General features: G+C 34.0%; 3 protein-coding genes across 3 annotated transcripts; all 3 read right to left on the bottom strand.

Moving 5' to 3' along the window:
• Nucleotides 1–607: 607 nt before the first annotated feature.
• On the bottom strand, nucleotides 608–2513 carry LOC141335493 (C-X-C motif chemokine 11-6-like). The gene is made up of 4 exons (XM_073840974.1): nucleotides 2361–2513; nucleotides 1264–1390; nucleotides 1063–1152; nucleotides 608–946 (listed from the first exon to the last, which is right to left on the bottom strand). The coding sequence occupies exons 1-4, from the start codon at nucleotides 2416–2418 to the stop codon at nucleotides 856–858; spliced, it is 366 nt and encodes a 121-aa protein (XP_073697075.1). The 5' UTR covers nucleotides 2419–2513; the 3' UTR covers nucleotides 608–855.
• A 3543-nt stretch (nucleotides 2514–6056) lies between these two features.
• LOC141335494 (C-X-C motif chemokine 11-6-like) lies at nucleotides 6057–7003 on the bottom strand. The gene is made up of 4 exons (XM_073840976.1): nucleotides 6912–7003; nucleotides 6690–6816; nucleotides 6489–6578; nucleotides 6057–6344 (listed from the first exon to the last, which is right to left on the bottom strand). Exons 1-4 carry the CDS (start codon nucleotides 6967–6969, stop codon nucleotides 6254–6256), a joined length of 366 nt encoding a protein of 121 aa, XP_073697077.1. The 5' UTR covers nucleotides 6970–7003; the 3' UTR covers nucleotides 6057–6253.
• Nucleotides 7004–14685: 7682 nt separating this feature from the next.
• LOC141335804 (C-X-C motif chemokine 11-6-like) lies at nucleotides 14686–15692 on the bottom strand. The gene is made up of 4 exons (XM_073841358.1): nucleotides 15600–15692; nucleotides 15358–15484; nucleotides 15157–15246; nucleotides 14686–15046 (listed from the first exon to the last, which is right to left on the bottom strand). Exons 1-4 carry the CDS (start codon nucleotides 15655–15657, stop codon nucleotides 14956–14958), a joined length of 366 nt encoding a protein of 121 aa, XP_073697459.1. The 5' UTR covers nucleotides 15658–15692; the 3' UTR covers nucleotides 14686–14955.
• Between the last annotated feature and the right edge of the window lie 957 nt (nucleotides 15693–16649).

Here is a 16649-nt window from a genome sequence, read left to right on the forward strand (position 1 = left end):
ATCAAAAATACAGAAAAACAGTAATATTAAGAAATAGTATTACAATAACTGTTTTCTTTTTTAATATACTTTAAAATATGATTTCTTTCTGTGATGTTAAGCTGAATTTGATCAGCCATTACTCCAGTCATTTCTCTAGTCTTCAGTGTCACATTATCATTCAGAAATCATTGTAATATGCTGGCTTATTATCAATGTTGAAAACAGTTGTGCAGCTTAATATTTTTTAGGCCTGTGATAACTTTTTTGAATTCTTTGATGAATAAAATGTTGAAAAGACCAGCATTTAAAAATAGAAATAATTTCTAACAATATAAGTTATTGCCATTATTTTTTAAATCAATTTAACACATCCCTGGTAAATAAAAATATTATAATTAATTTAATATAATTTATTATACATAATATATATACATATATAGATATATGATAGTATATATATTGTCACAAAAGATTTCTATTTTGAATATATGCTATTCTTTTTAACTTTGTATTCATCAAACTAAAAAATATTGCTTGTTGCTTGTTGAGGATCATATGAATTTTCTCTCAGAATGTCAGAATGGAAGAACTACTCTGAAAGACGTCAATAGACATAATTCATAGATATAAAAAAGCTTTATTTCATACATCTTTGTGGACAATAAAGATACAAGCATACAGCAAATTATAAAAAGACTGTACATATGACACATAGTTCAGTGATCTTATGAAAATATGTTTGTGAAAACCCAGTGGTCAGATAAAAAATAAAAAATAAAAAAATCAGCTTAGACATTAGGAAATAGTTTTTTTTTTTCTTTTAAACTGAAGAACTTATTCGGCAGAATATTAACACATCTGAGGTCCTTGAAGTCATTTGAAGGATGTTGTTGCTGATGATGATGTCATGGTGCTCTTCAGTGGCACAGAGACAGTTGTAGTATGTGGTGAAGTCTGCTGACTCCTGTGAAGATCAAAAATAGGTTACAATTAGTTTATTTTCCCATGTGTCTCTCCCTGCCACACAAATCTACATCTTTGCATTAAAAATAGATTTAAAGGAGACATTCTCAGTCTCACCTCTTTTCAAGAGCCTTTATGATGACATTTTGAGTGAATTTTGACTCTGGATTCATGCATTTGCGTCCTGCACCATTCTTCAGAGTGACACTGTGAAAGAACAAAAGCAATGAGCTGAATCTCACTCGGGATAGTTTTACAGTTCATGAATTAATTGAAAATGAAAATGAATGAATGTATGCAAATGTAGGCTATGCTTACATAATCTCATGTTTGCGGCATGATGAACTTGGGGGGATGATTTCAACCTTCTCAATGTTCTTCACTAAAACCACATTTGCACCTTTGTCTGCACAGAAGCACCTGCCCTTTGAAGACCTGTCCTGTCCTGGAAGAGAAATGTCATATATTTCATTAGAGTAGGGTGACCATATTTTAGTTTTCAAAAAAGAGGACGTAGGACGAGGGGTGGGGGGTGGGGTCCTAGTTTTGGTATCAAAATATGTCATTTCCATACCAAAACTACATATTTTACAGTCACTGTTATAGAGATTGATCATAAACACAGCTAAAAAGCTTCCTACACTCTTAAAAATAAAGGTGCTTCACAATGCCATAGAAGAACCTTTTTTGTTAAAATGGTTCCATAAATTTATTTGTGAATTTTATTGGCGAAAGACTGTCTTCAGATTATAAAAATGTAAGAAAGAGATGGTTCTTTAAAGAACCTTTGACTGAATGGTTCTTCATGGTATCGCTGAAGAACCTTTTAAAGCATCTTTATTTTTAAGAGTGTACCACAGTGGCCATCCTTCACAAAACTAATATCTACCACAGTTTTATCACAGAATGCAAAATGTTTCAATACAAGCATTTCAGCCAAATGGAATGTATGCAATATTTCAAACTTTCAAAAATCAACCCGCCGCAACTGTTTAAAATCAGCCCAATTCCGTGGTAAAAATGCGGATTTGGCAACCCTACATCCAACACGAACTGCATACAAAGCGATTTAAATACTCCGCATATTGATAGCGACTCCATGATGCGCGAAAATTATATTCAATATTAGAATGTTTGCGGGAGACAACAGTCCCGCGCAAGGCTTTAATACAAAAACGGAGACAATGAATGGCGACTGTAGAAAGCAAAAGCCGAACCCCGGACATTTTGGGCGATTTAGGAATCCCGGCCGGACGCATTTTTTAAGTCCAAAAAGAGGACATGTCCGGGGAAAAGAGGACGTATGGTCACCCTACATTAGAGTCTATTAGCTGCAGAACATCACCTTAAACAAATATACATTGTAAAGACATGCTGGATGCTGTTGATTTGCAATTCTCAGAGCTCAAACTCACCTTTTACTCCTACAGCGATCAGGCAGGCGAGAAGAACAAAAGCTGCAATAGTCTTCATTGTCTTGTAGTTCTGGTTGAACTGAGCTTGTGTTGTGTCTGGGTCAGTGGAATTATGACTGAAGGACTTCAGGAGTTCATTTAAATACTGTAGGATCAGGGTTTTCCCCTCAGTTTTACTTCTCCTTGTAGGTTTCAATACTCCAGCTTCCTCTCGTTTTTCAGTTTTTAATTGCGATTTCTCGGAAACGCTGTCCTTAACTCTTATGAAGGAAAGCCTTGTTTTAGGGCACCCTTAGTGTAACTTCCTATGAATAAGGAAGGAAATATTGCTTAATTAGTCTGAATATTTGTGTGGATTATGATTTGGTGGCAGTAATACTGGACTAAACATTGAAAGTGAAAAACTCTTGGGGCATTTGAATCCTGCTGATTTAGTAGTTTGTAGCTGCACTTTGCAGTTGAAGTTGTTTCATTTCTGATTTATTACAGATTGGATGTAAATGTGGTCTTACTCTTTACTAAAATCAGGTTTTCTGATCATTTAGTTTTATATCTTTCCTAATCACTCACTCCCCTCAACACCCCTATCTGTTTACATACACTCTTAAAAATAAAGGTGCTTCACGATGCAAATGAGAAGAACCTTTTTTGTCTAAATGGTTCCATAAAGAACTTTTAATGTCTGAAGAACCTTTATGTTTCAGAAAAGGTTCTTTGTGGCGAAAGAAGGTTCTTCAGATTATAAAAAAGGTAAGAGAGATGGTTCTTTAAAGAACCTTTGACTAAATGGTTCTTTGTGGAACAAAAAATGGTTCTTCTATGGCATCGCTGTGAAGAACCTTTTGAAGCACCTTTATTTTAAGAGTGTATCTTCGAGCCTGCTCCTGGGGACCAACTGTCCTGCAAAGTTTCTTTTCATCCTGCTTCAGCACACCTGGCCTGTGACTTTTCAAGTGATCCTGAAGACCTTGATTAGCTGGTTCATGTGTGTTTGATTAGGGTTGGAGCAAAACTCTACAGGGAAGTGGGTCCCCGGTTGGGGAGCACGGTTAAAGACCTATGTGTTAGGACATTATTTGTTTTTCTACAAATTTTATATTGCAATATAGTTTTTCCTTACCAGAGTCCTAACCAGACTCAACCCTACTTTGTGGTATAGTAGCAGACTTGACCTTTCCAAGAATGAGGAAGAAGTCATTCAAATGATTTTCATTTTGCAATATTAGACTATTTTTAAAATGTCTCATGCAGTATGTCAATAAAACATAAAACAACATAAACATTGTGTAATTGAATACACATTTTTATTATGACTTCAGAGACAGACTGTCTGTGTAAGAATTAGTGGGGATTGCCGGAGACTCTTTGTGAAGGTAAGATTGCACCAGTAGGTGGCGTGGTGACAAGCAAAAAAGTTACTGAGCCATTTTTTAAATAGATTTCTTTAAAAAATATACATTCAGGTACAAAACAAGCATGGTTATGAGTGAGGGTTAGGTGAATCATGCTCAAACGAATCATTCAACAACCAGGGGCATAGATGGACCTTTCTTTGAAATGCCACTGTGCTCCAGTAAAATATCATTTTAAATGATGTACTTAAGTAATTATGTAATATGTGTTCTCTATCCGATGTTTTGAATCAGAAAAAAAGACAGATCGTGAATGAAACAGTTGGTCAAACGGGTTTGTGAAAAGGTCTGCAATTGTTAGAAACAGGATATGGCAGAAAACAAAAGGAGTGTCAGGATGAGGTGAATCTTTACCTAGAATCCTTTCTTCTATATCGTCAGCTTTGAAGCTGCTCTTTATTTGCACGCACAGCTTATGAAAGACTCTGTACTACAGGTAAAGACATTTATATTTTATAGTATAAAAACAGAGTATCAAAATGGGGACATGTTTTTGATGGGGTTACTGTGCCCAGTGTCAGTCATGAGTGAAACGCTGCTCACGGACACGTTTGAATCTGCTGTGGCTTAGTTTAAACAATTTTTTCTTAGCTGATGGATAATGGTCAAAATTAACTGAAAATATTATTTAAAATGTCAATCAATAATAATTCCTCAATCATTGAACTATTGTTTTGAAAAAACACTTCTTTTAAAAATAGATCTTAATAGAAGTCAGTGGTTAGTGGCTCTCACTAATCTTTTACTTTACATTGCATGTTTTATTTTAAGGGGAGACACTGCAGGCAAAAACACTGTTTTTTTATGCACCTGTCAAATGTGAGATTTTGGGCTTTTTTTGTATCCGTAAAGTGTTTTTTCAGACTAGCAGAAAAAAAACACACCCAAAAGACAATGTTTCTTTAATAGCACTTTATCTATTTGTGTCAACAGATTTCAATTACAATGCATATTTTAAAGGCTGTTTTCTCAAAAGGAGTTTTTTCTCCTACACTGAGCCATAAATCTCCACTTCAGTAGCACTTACACACACCAAACTTTACATTTTTATTCCTGTCTATATTCTGGAGGTTTTTACAGAGGGATTTGTTCACATATAATTTGCTTGATTTTATAAAACATTTTATTCCCCCCAAAATGGTAAAAATTACATTGTTTTCTGCCTGTTTTAAGTTTTTTTTTCTGAATTATGGAGTGCCACAATTTCCTCTGTAAAAACATTTGACTCTAATATGTCAAAAAAAAAAGGAAACAAGAATTTTGAAACTGACTTCAACCAGTGTTTAGATTTTTGTACTAGAAATGTATGCGAATTAGCACATATTTCATTAAATAATGACTTATTTCCATATTTAAACCTAACATTTTAGAAAACTTGTAATAAAAAACATGTTTGCAATTATCAATGTAATCAATGAACTGGGTGAGTAGGTGATAACTATTAATTAATTATTTTTACCCTATTCACCTGCAGTGTCTCGCCTTAAAGTCTCTGATAAAAGCGGTGATTTATTGAAATTTGGAAATGCTGACATGCACAAATGAAATCAATATGGAAAAAACTAGCATATGACTGGTTTAATTACTTGTATTAACAGTTTTTTTTCTTCAAGTAGATCAATACAGTATATAGAGAATATACAGTACAGTATATGTCATTCAAAAGTTTGGGATCAAGATTTTGAATGTTTTTATGGTCACTAAAGCTGCATTTATTTGATCAGAAATACAGAAAATAATAATGTTGAGAAATATTTTTACAATTTAAAAGAACTATTTTCTATTTTAATACTTATTTCCTGATACTAAGCTGAATTTTCAGCAGCCATTATTCCAGTTTTCAATGTCACATGATCATTCAGAAGTCTTTCCAATATGCTAATTTATTATCAGCGTTGGAAACAGTTGTGCGGCTTAGTATTTTTTGGACCTGTGATACCTTTTTCAGGATTACAAAGATTTCTATTTTGAGTAAATGCTGTTCTTTTTAACTTTATATTCATTAAAGATCACGATTAAAATATCACAGGTTCCAAAAAATATTAGATAGATAAGTCAGTCAAAATAACTGCTTATAACTGAGACATTCTTAACAATAGTAGCAGTCTTTAAAGCTTTATTGAGTTTTCTCATCCAGACAAGCCCATGGGACTGTTGTTTATTGTAAATGGAGTATAATATGTATTTTCTCTCAGAATATCACAACACGTGAACCACTCTGAAAGAGGTCAGAAGACATAATTCATAAATAAAAAACTTTATTTGACATCTATTTGGACAATGAAAATACAATAAGGCAAATAAAAAAAAGACTGTACAGTGATCTTATTAAAATATGTTTGTGAAAACAACCCAGTGGTCAGATAAATAATAATTTAATCAGCTTAGACATTAGAAAATAGTTTTAGTTTTAAAGTGTTCTCTCTTAAATTGAACTCCAACTTATTCAGCAGAATATTAACACATCTGAGGTCTATGAAGTCATTTGAAGGATGTTGTTGCTGATGCTGATGTCATAGTGCTCTTCAGTGGGACAGAGACAGTTGTGATGTGTGGTACAGTCTTCTGACTCCTGTGAAGATCAGAAATAGTTTGAATTTAGTTTTACCTATTATTTTTTTTAATTGCCATGTGTGTCTCTCTGCCACACAAATCAACTTTGTATTAAATATGTATGTGAAGCAAAAGTAAATATACTTAAAGCAGACATTCTCACCTCTTTTCAAGAGCCTTTATGATGACATTTTGAGTGAATTTTGACTCTGGATTCATGCATTTGCGTCCAGCACCATTCTTCAGAGTGACACTGTTTAAGAACAAAAGCAATGAGCTGAATCTCACTCGGGATAGTTTTACAGTTCATGAATTATTTGAAAATGAAAATAAATGAATGTATGCAAATGCAGGCTATGCTTACATAATCTCATGTTTGCGACATGATGAACTTGGAGGGATGATTTCAACCTTCTCAATGTTCTTCACTAAAACCATGTTTGCACCTTTGTCTGCACAGAAGCACCTGCCCTTTGAAGACCTGTCCTGTCCTGGAAGAGAAACGTCATATATTTCATTAGAGTCTATAAACAAATATACATGCATTGAATGCACTGGATCTGCAATTCTCAGAGCTCAAACTCACCTTTTACTCCTACAGCGATCAGACAGGCAAGAAGAACAAAAGCTCCAATAGTCTTCATTGTCTTGTTGTTCTGGTTGAACTGAGCTTGAACTGTTGTGTCTGGGTCAGTGAGATTATGACTGAAGGACTTCAGGAGCTCGTTTAAATACTGTAGGATCAGGGTTTTCCCTTCAGTTTTACTTCTCATTTTAGACTTCAATACTCCATCCTCTTGTTTTTCAGTTTTTATTGCGATTTCTCGGAAACACTGTCCTTAACTCTTATGGAGTGAAGCCTTGTCTTAGGGCACCCTTAGTGTAACTTGAATAAGGAAGGAAATATTGCTTAATCAGATCAGAATTATGATTTGATGGCAGTAATACTGAGCTAAAACATTGAAAGAGAAAAACTCTTGGGGCATTTCAGATTTTTTTTTTCAAATATTTTATTGATTGACCTTTTATTGTCTGTTTTTAAACACATGACCATCTGTTGTTTAGATTGTACGTATATATTAAGGTAACAATACACATATGTACATCATTGAAAATGATTCTTAGGTTGGTATACAGTCATCTCCGTTGTCAGATGTTTTACGAGAGCACAGCGGCATCTCAATGGGGCTTGTGCATCAGCACAAGAAGGTCCAGCTATGCCTCTGGTTGTTGAATGATTCAGTTGAGTAAAGGATTCACCGACTCCCTCACAATCGTTTTGTACCTAAATGTATTGATTTTTAAAAAAGCTATTGAAAAATGATTCAACGACTCATTTACGTGTTGCCACGCCACCTACTGGTGCAATGTTACCTGCATAAAGTGTCACCGGAAATCCCAATACTGAAATTCTGTCTGTAAATTAATTAATTAAAAGTCCCGCTAAAAAAGAAAAGTCATTGTTTGATGTAATATTGATGAAGGAATAAATAGTATTGCTATGTTTTTTTAATAACAAATTTATTGTTACATTAATTCTCTGTTTGATTATTTCTTAGGGATGCAAAAGGTGCTGATTTCTTGGAATGACACAGAGACAGTTGTACTGTGTGGCGATGTCTCCTGGCTCCTGTGAAGATCAGAAATAGCTTACATTTAGTTTAATTTCTCATTCTTTTTAAATTGTGTGTCTCTCTCTGCCACACAAATTTACTTCTTTGTACTGAATATATATGTTAAGCATGAGTAAATATATTTAAAGCAGACAGTCTCACCTATTTTCAAGATCCTTTATGATATTTTGTGTGAAGTTTGGCTCTAGATTCATGCCTCTGTGTCCTGCATTATTCTTCATAGTGCCACTGTGAAAGAACAAAAGCAATACGCTGAATCTCACTCGGGATAGTTTTATAGTCGATAAATTAATTGAAAATGAAAATAAATGAATGTATACAAATGTACGCTATGCTTACATAATCTCATGTTTGAGACAAGATGGACTTGGAGGAAAGATTTTTACCTTCTCAATGTGTAATTCCCTTATCTGCCTATATTCAAAAATGTTTGTTTTGATGACACATTGGGAGCAATCTATTCCCCCATAAAGGTATTTTAGGGAAAGAAAAGTCTCCTGTCCCAGCAACAACTGCAATTTGGATTTAAAGCATCAAGAGAGTTCATATTCTGGCCCTATATTTATATATATATAAATGGACCACAAAACCAGCCTTAAATCGCTTTAGGTATATTTGTAGCAATAGCCAAAAATACATTGTATGGGTCAAAATTACCGATTTTTCTTTTATGCCAAAAATCATTAGGAAATTATGTAAAGATCATGTTCCATGAAGATTTTTTGTAAAATTCCTACTATAAATATATCAAAATGTAATTTTTGATTAGTAATATGCATTGTTAAGAACATAATTTGGAGAACTTTAAAGGTGATTTTCTCAGTATTTTGATTTTTTTGCACCCTCAGATTCCAGATTTTCAAATAGATGTATCTTGGCCAAATATTGTCCTATCCTAACAAACCACACACCAATAGAAAGCTTATTTATCATGTGATGTATACATCTCAGTTTTGTAAAATGTAATCTAATGACTGGTTTTGTGGTCCAGGGTCACATATATACAGTTGCAATCAAAATTATTCAACCCCCTTGACCTGCAAGACATTTTGCTGCAGAGAACAAAATTTTGTAAAATCAATTTAACAGAGGCATCAGTAAAATATTAAAGAAAGTTTATTAATACACATTTGAGTTATTCTGAGAATATTAGATGAATAATGAAAAAAATGGCTTTAAACGTTAACGTTCAAAATTATTCAACCCCCGAAAGTAAAATTTGGTGCAGAATCATTTATTTTTTAAAACCACCAATAAATGCTGCTTAAAAGCTTCTGTCACCTCTCTACTGCAATCTTGGCCCATTTCTCGCATGAAAAAGCTTTCAGATCACTCAAAATCTTTGGTTTTCACATTACCACCTCTTTCTTAAAATTCAGCTAAATATTGTAGATGAGAATTTAATCTGGAGACCTAACAGCCCACTCAAGAAGATTCTATGACTGATCCCTGAATCAAGGATAATATATTTGGATGTAGGCCTATACTTTGGGATGATTGTCCTGCAAGAAAGTCCATTGATCATTAGCTCCAGGCTTTGCACCAAAGGCATCACAATTCTTGCCAAAATGGCCTGATACTTTAAAGAATCCATGTTATCCTTCATACGATCATGATTTACACTTCCTGCTACAGTAAAACAACCCAATAAAAGGACTGATCCACCTCCAAGTTTGATGATGGAGATGGTGTTCAAAAAGTTTCAGATTGGTCATATCACTCCATACTATTTTCAAAGATCCAGGAGCCAGAAACACAGAGACAGACATACGAATACAATGCAGCCAGGATGATTAGTGGGGAATGAGAGTTCTTATAGTCCATATAATAGTGAACAGGTGTAGGTTAGATGAGTGCTAACGATCACAGACAGGTTTATACAATCAGGGAAGTGCAGTGCAAGGGAAAGGGAAACAGCGACCTCAGGTGGCTGAGGGAACCCACAGCCCAGAGTCATGACAGTTATGTTGTTATTAATAAAGACAGAGAACACTAAAAAAGATTCTGGGTTACAAATTTAGGAAGAAAAAAAATTGCTTCTTTTATTTCTCACATTGCACTTGGATTCTGGGAGCAAATCACTTTGTCATCACTACATGACTCCACCCCTTCCTTACATATTAAAGTATTATTTTTATTCATACATAACACTCCTCCACAGAATGCCATCTTTCTTCTTTTTTGTTCCCGGAATGAATGTCAACACAAAATAGTTCAGAAACACCCTTACATCTACAATCAGTTACTGAACTAAATTAAAATAAAGAACTTAAACTATCAAATTTTTTATATACATATTTTATTGTGAGTATAGAACTGACTGTAAGTTAAGTCTTGTAGGTGGGTATCTTTCCATTGTAGGATAACGGTGTTCTGTGTTTGACATGGATTTAGAAACAAATGTGCTTGAGTCTGGTTTGTGTTGCTTTTCTAAGTTTTGCCTTTGTGAAAAACCATTTTTGGCTCCACAAAGAACCATTTAGTCAAAGGTTCTTTCTTAACTTTTTTATAATCTGAAGATCCTTCTTTTGCCACAAAGAACCTTCAGATGGTTCTTCAGATGTTAAAGGTTCTTTTTGGAACCATTTAGCCTATCTATGGCATCGTGAAGAACCTTTAAATTTAGGAGCGATGTTCTTTGAATTTTACATGCAGTGTTCTTATTTTATATAAAAAATGTACACACATTTTAAAAACGTTTGAGGCAAATTAATATGTATTATAATAAAAAATAATATAGTTATATTAATTATATAATTAATAACAATAAAAAACTAAAAAGTGAGCCTTATAATGTGTTTGAAAATGCATAACATATTTTGCATATTTATTCATTTTATATATACACCATGATTTAATAAAACCAAATTGTTATTTTTAGTTTAACTTCATTTCTGTTTGTCCGCTTTGTTAGTTTATTGTTAACGTTGGTGGCACCAGCAGGTGTTTTTTCAGTTATCTTGCTATTTCTCTATGTCGAGTTCCGTGTTGCACATAGACTGTGCATTTGGTTCTTTTCTCTGATGAACAGAAAATTACGGGAGTATGTCCATCTCACAAATGTAGAGCCTGTCTCAGTCATCTTGACAATCGGTAACAGACAAACTATTTTAACCGCGGCTATTCCCTGCTGCTGATTTGTGGTGGTAAATTCAAATTTAATTTTGAGTTAAAACATGTTGTTGTAAATTGCGTTTTGTAACGAGATAACTGAGACTGTAATGAGCTATAATTTTACACAAAATCTTATTAGGCTAGTATGCGTTATATTACTGCGTTACAGCAAAAAGTAATATATTACTGTTATAGGCTATCTTTTGTGATGCTTTAGCCTACTCCCAATACTGATTGTTAAGATTTTCTGAATGCTCTTGAATTCTCAGAGCTCAAACTCACCGTTTACCCATACAGCAATTAGGCAGGCAAGAAGAACATACGCTGCAGTCTTCACTGTCGTCTTGTTCACGTTGAACTGAGTTTGTGTTGTGTTGAGGACACTGTTGCCAACTCTCGCGAGACAAATAAACAAACTTTAAAAAACAAGGCGCAATTATTTGATTATTTATTACTATCAATATTATTTATTATTATTTAATGATCTATTATCAATAAATGAGCCTGCAACTTATTAAACCACTCTTTTATCGGGAAAACAAAAACAGAAGTTATTTTAGCTTACAATCAGCAAACTGCAAAAAAACTTGAGTGAAACTCACCTGTAATGAACTTGTGAGCAGAATTAGAGACATGGGAAGAAAAAAAAACACATAACAGCTTCTGGGGAGCCAAATATTATAGCCTAATAGATAAAGTACTACATTTGAATAAAATGTACTGTTAGTAGTAGGCCTACTTGTTTTTATTATAATCTGTAATTAATACTTTTCAAAAACATTGTCAAAAAAGTACCTTATAAAAGAAACTCTATTTCTTTATTATGTCTCATGGAAGTATACTGGACTAAAACATTGAAAGTGAAAAACTCTTGGGGAATTTTAGATATTTAGATGAATTTGAAAAACATTTATTGTCTGTTTTTAAACACATGGCCATCTGTTGTATACATATTGTGTAATAATACACAGAAATATAGAAAATGCACAATAGACCTATTTACTAACACAAGCTATTGCAATATTTTTTTTGTTTAAAAGAAAAATGTCTGTGTAGGTAAAACACAGATACACCGGCACTCAAGTAGCAACCAACATTTTATGCATTCAATCTCACTAAATCCTGCTGATTTAAGTTCATAGCTACACTTAGCTACAAGTTGTAGATTGTTTAATTTACTGATTTTTTGAAAGGGAATTTATACTGTGAAGATTATTCAGTCTATTTGTACATTTATACAATAAAATATTTCTTATTCAGTGCTTTACATTTTTAAAGTACGTCGATTTCTTATGTATCTTTGTTCTATTATAATTTGTGACGTTTACTTGTCTTCTATGTTACAGCCTAAGTCATATTCATAGCCTCATAGCCTCGGGGTCCAGTAAAGTCTTAATGCGCACTTGACTGTCAGTATTAGTGGGGATTTCCAGCGAATGCAGGTAACATTGCACCAGTAGGTGGCATGGCGACAAGTAAGTGAGTCATTTTTCAATAGATTTGTTAAAGGAGTCATCGGATGCAAAACTAAATTTTACATGTTTGAACATTAATGTGTGTTGGCAGTTTGTGTACAGTACACAACCACCCTACAAAGATAAAAATTAAAAAAAATTTTTAAAAGTAATATCCCCTTTTTAAAATCAGGTCAATTTCAGCTTCTTGTTGGGGTGAAGGCACACAGACAGAGGCCACTCCCTCGATAGTTGATTGACAAGAGCGCCTTACCTTAGCACCGCCCTCACAGAGCTGAAACAGTCCGACTCTGATCGCCATTGTGTCGACTCCGATTGTGTAATTGAGATGTTCTGTTGTTGGATGTTATAATAAAGTTAATTATAACAGTTACTTTCTGAGCTGATCCCAATCTACATATGCATCTATGTTCATGCAAATCATTCCTGATGCAGCTTCACCCACAGCAGAAGTGAGTATAAGGATTTTTTATGCATCTTTGCAAATAGCCTTTCTTAATAATGTGCTTGTTGGCAAGTTTCGCCGCTAAACACGGCTAAACACAGCTAAACACGGCTAAATGCGGCTAAAGTAAATATCACATCTCATCATCCCAGGGGCGGGGCGAGCAGAGCTCATTTGCATTTAAAGGACCATGCAATAAAATGAAATGATTTTTTGCAGAGCTGATTGTGACAAGGTAAAAATAATTTTTTTTACACTACTATTGAGAATTTTTAACCAAAGTATATTATAGAGTTTTCATTAGGACCCTAAAGCAGGGTTCCTCAAATCTTACCCTGGAGGTCCAATGCACTGCAGAGTTTGGCTCCAACCCTGATCAAACTCACCTACCTGTGATTCTCTAATGATCCTAAAGACCTTGATTAGCATTCTCGGGTGTGTTTGATTAGGGTTAGAGCTAAACTCTGCAGTGCATTGGACCTCCAGGGTAAGATTTGAGGATCCCTGCCCTAAAGAATCATATGAACATCCGATGACCCCTTTAAAAAACAATACATTCAGATACAAAACAAGTGTGATTATGAGTGAATCAGTCAATCATTTACTCAACTGAATCATTCAGCAACATAAGCAATTACGTAATGTGTGTTTTCTATCAGCTATTTTAAATTAGAACTAGGGATGCCAGATCGTGAATAAATCAGTCGGTCAAATGGTTTGCAAAAAGGTCTGAAATGAGGTGATTTTTTATGTACTGTAGAATCCTTTGAAGGAACCAAAACGTCTATTGTTGTCAGCTATGGGGCAGCTCTTTATTGCACATGCTGCTTATGAATGACTCTGTACTACAGGTAAAGACAAATTATATCCATCCAATAGTATAAAAAAGAGTATTTAAATATGGGGACATGTTTTTGATGGGGTACTGTGCCCATGAGTGAAACATTGCTCAGAGACATGTGACGTTTGAATCTGCTGTGGCTTAGGGTCAAACTCTTTTTCTTATCTGATAAATAATAGTCAAAAGTAACTGAAAATGTTATCTAAAATATATTTCAGTCAATTACTTGTTTTTGAACTGTTGTATACATTGTGCTGTTGTTGTTCTGTGGCCTTGTGCAGACAGCTGAATCACAGTGTGGTGATGGAAACCACAGACTACATTACACAGATCAACACTTCTTTTTAAAAATAGAGCTTAATAGAGGTTTGTGGTTAGTGGCTCTCACTACCCTTTTACTTTACATTGCATGTTTTATTTCAAAGTATCTGATAAAAACAGTGATTTATTGACATTTGGAAATGCCGACATGTGCAAATGACATCAATATGGGAAAAACTCGTTACTGGTGTAATTGCTAGTACAAACATCTGTTTTGTCAGGCACATCAATATAATATATAGAGAATATGCCTTTCAAAAGTTTGGGATCAGTAAAATTTTTAATGTTTTTTAAATAACTGTTATGCTCACTAAAGTTGCATTTATTTGATCAAAAATACAGAAAAAACATTAATATTGTGAAATATTATTACAATTTAAAATAACTTTTTTCTTTTTTCAATATACTTTAAAATATTATTATTATTATTTTGCTTATTGAGCATTATATGAATTTTCTCTCAGAATGTCAGAATGCAAGACCTACTCTAAAAGAGGTCAAAAGACGTAATTCATAAAAAAAAGCTTTATTTGACATCTTTGTGGACAATGAAAATACAAGCATACAGCAAATAATAAAAAGATTGTTCATATGACACATTGTTCAGTGGTCTTATGAAAATATTTTTGTGAAAACAACCCAGTGGTCAGATAAATGATAATTTAATCAGCTTAGACAATAGGACATATTTTATAGGACAATAGGACAAGTTTTATTTCTTTCTTTTCTAAATTGAACTTCTTTCAGAACTTCTAAAAATTGAACTGAACTGAATATTAATACATCTGAGGTCTTTGAAGTCATTTGAAGGATGTTGTTGCTGATGATGATGTCATGGTGCTCTTCAGTGGCACAGAGACAGTTGTAGTATGTGGTGAAGTCTGCTGACTCCTGTGAAGATTAGAAATAGGTTACAATTAGTTTATTTTCCTATTGATTCATTCATTATTTTTTTTTGCATGTAAAGCATGAGTAAATTGATTTAAAGCAGACATTTTCACCTATTTTCAAGAGCCTTTATGATGACATTTTGAGTGAATTTTGACTCTGGATTCATGCATTTGCGTCCTGCACCATTCTTCAGAGTGACACTGTGAAAAGACAAAAGCAATGAGCTGAATCTCACTCGGGATAGATTTACAGTTCATGAATTCACTGAAAATGAAAATAACCTAATGTATACAAATGTAGGCTATGCTTACATTATCTCATGTTTGCGGCATGATGAACTTGGAGGGATGATTTCAACCTTCTCAATGTTCTTCATTAGAACCATGTTTGCACCTTTGTCTGCACAGAAGCACCTGCCCTTTGAAGACCTGTTCTGTCCTGGAAGAGAAATGTCATATATTGTTTTGGAGTCTATCACAATAAACAAATATACATTGTAAAGATACTGTATGCTGAATGCTCTTGATTTGCAATTCTCAGAGCTCAAACTCACCTTTTACCTCTACAGCGATCAGGCAGGCGAGAAGAACAAAAGCTCCAATAGTCTTCATTGTCTTGTTGTTCTGGTTGAACTCAGCTTGTGTTGTGTCTGGGTCAGTGAGATTATGACTGAAGGACTTCAGGAGTTCATTTATATACTGTAGGATCAGGTTTTCCCCTCAGTTTTACTTCTCATTTTAAGTTTCAATACTCCAGCTGCCTCTTGTTTTTCTCTTTGTGATTGCGATTTCTCGGAAACACTGTGCTTAACCCTTATGGAGAGAAGCCTTGTCTTAGGGCACCCTTAGTGTAACTCTCCAAGAATGAGGAAGTATTACTGGGGATTCCTGGTGCCTCTTTATGCAGGACAGGTAACATTGCGCCAGTAGGTGGCATGGCGACAATACTTTGGCGACAAGAATTTGTTGAATCAACTTAAGATAATTTGTTACCTGGCTGCCTTATAATTTTAAGTTCAGTCAACTCAAAAAAAGTTAAGTCAACTTAAAATGTTAAGTTGTACTAGGTGACAACTTAGATATTTGAGGTGATTCAGTTTAAAATTTTAAGGCAGCCAGGTAATTTACCCAGCTTTTAAGTTTAACAAACCAATTATTTTGTTAAGTCAACTTAAATATCTAAGTTGTCTCTTAGTACAACGTGACATTTCAAGTTGACTAAACTTATTTGAGCTGACTGAATATAGAATTTTAAGGCAGCAGGTTAACAAATAATTTTGTTTACTCAACAATTGTGTTTTTTTGTTTGTTTGTTTTTTACAGTGAAGTGAGTCACTAAATCATACTTCAATAGATTTTTTAAAAAACAATACATTCAGGTGTTTTAACTGTTGCACAAGCCTCAACCTAAGAATCATGTACATAAGCAAATATGTAATGTGTGTTTCCTATCAGCTGTTTTGAATCAGAACTAGGGATGCCAGATCATGAATAAAGCCAGTCAAATGGGTTTGGAAAAACATTGTAATTTTTAGTAACAAAATGTTTTATAAGGCAGAAAACAAAAGGAGTGGCAGGATGAGGTGATTTTTTTAGCTAGAATC

This window comes from Garra rufa, chromosome 5 (assembly GCF_049309525.1).
Source record: "Garra rufa chromosome 5, GarRuf1.0, whole genome shotgun sequence".
Taxonomy (NCBI): domain Eukaryota; kingdom Metazoa; phylum Chordata; class Actinopteri; order Cypriniformes; family Cyprinidae; genus Garra; species Garra rufa.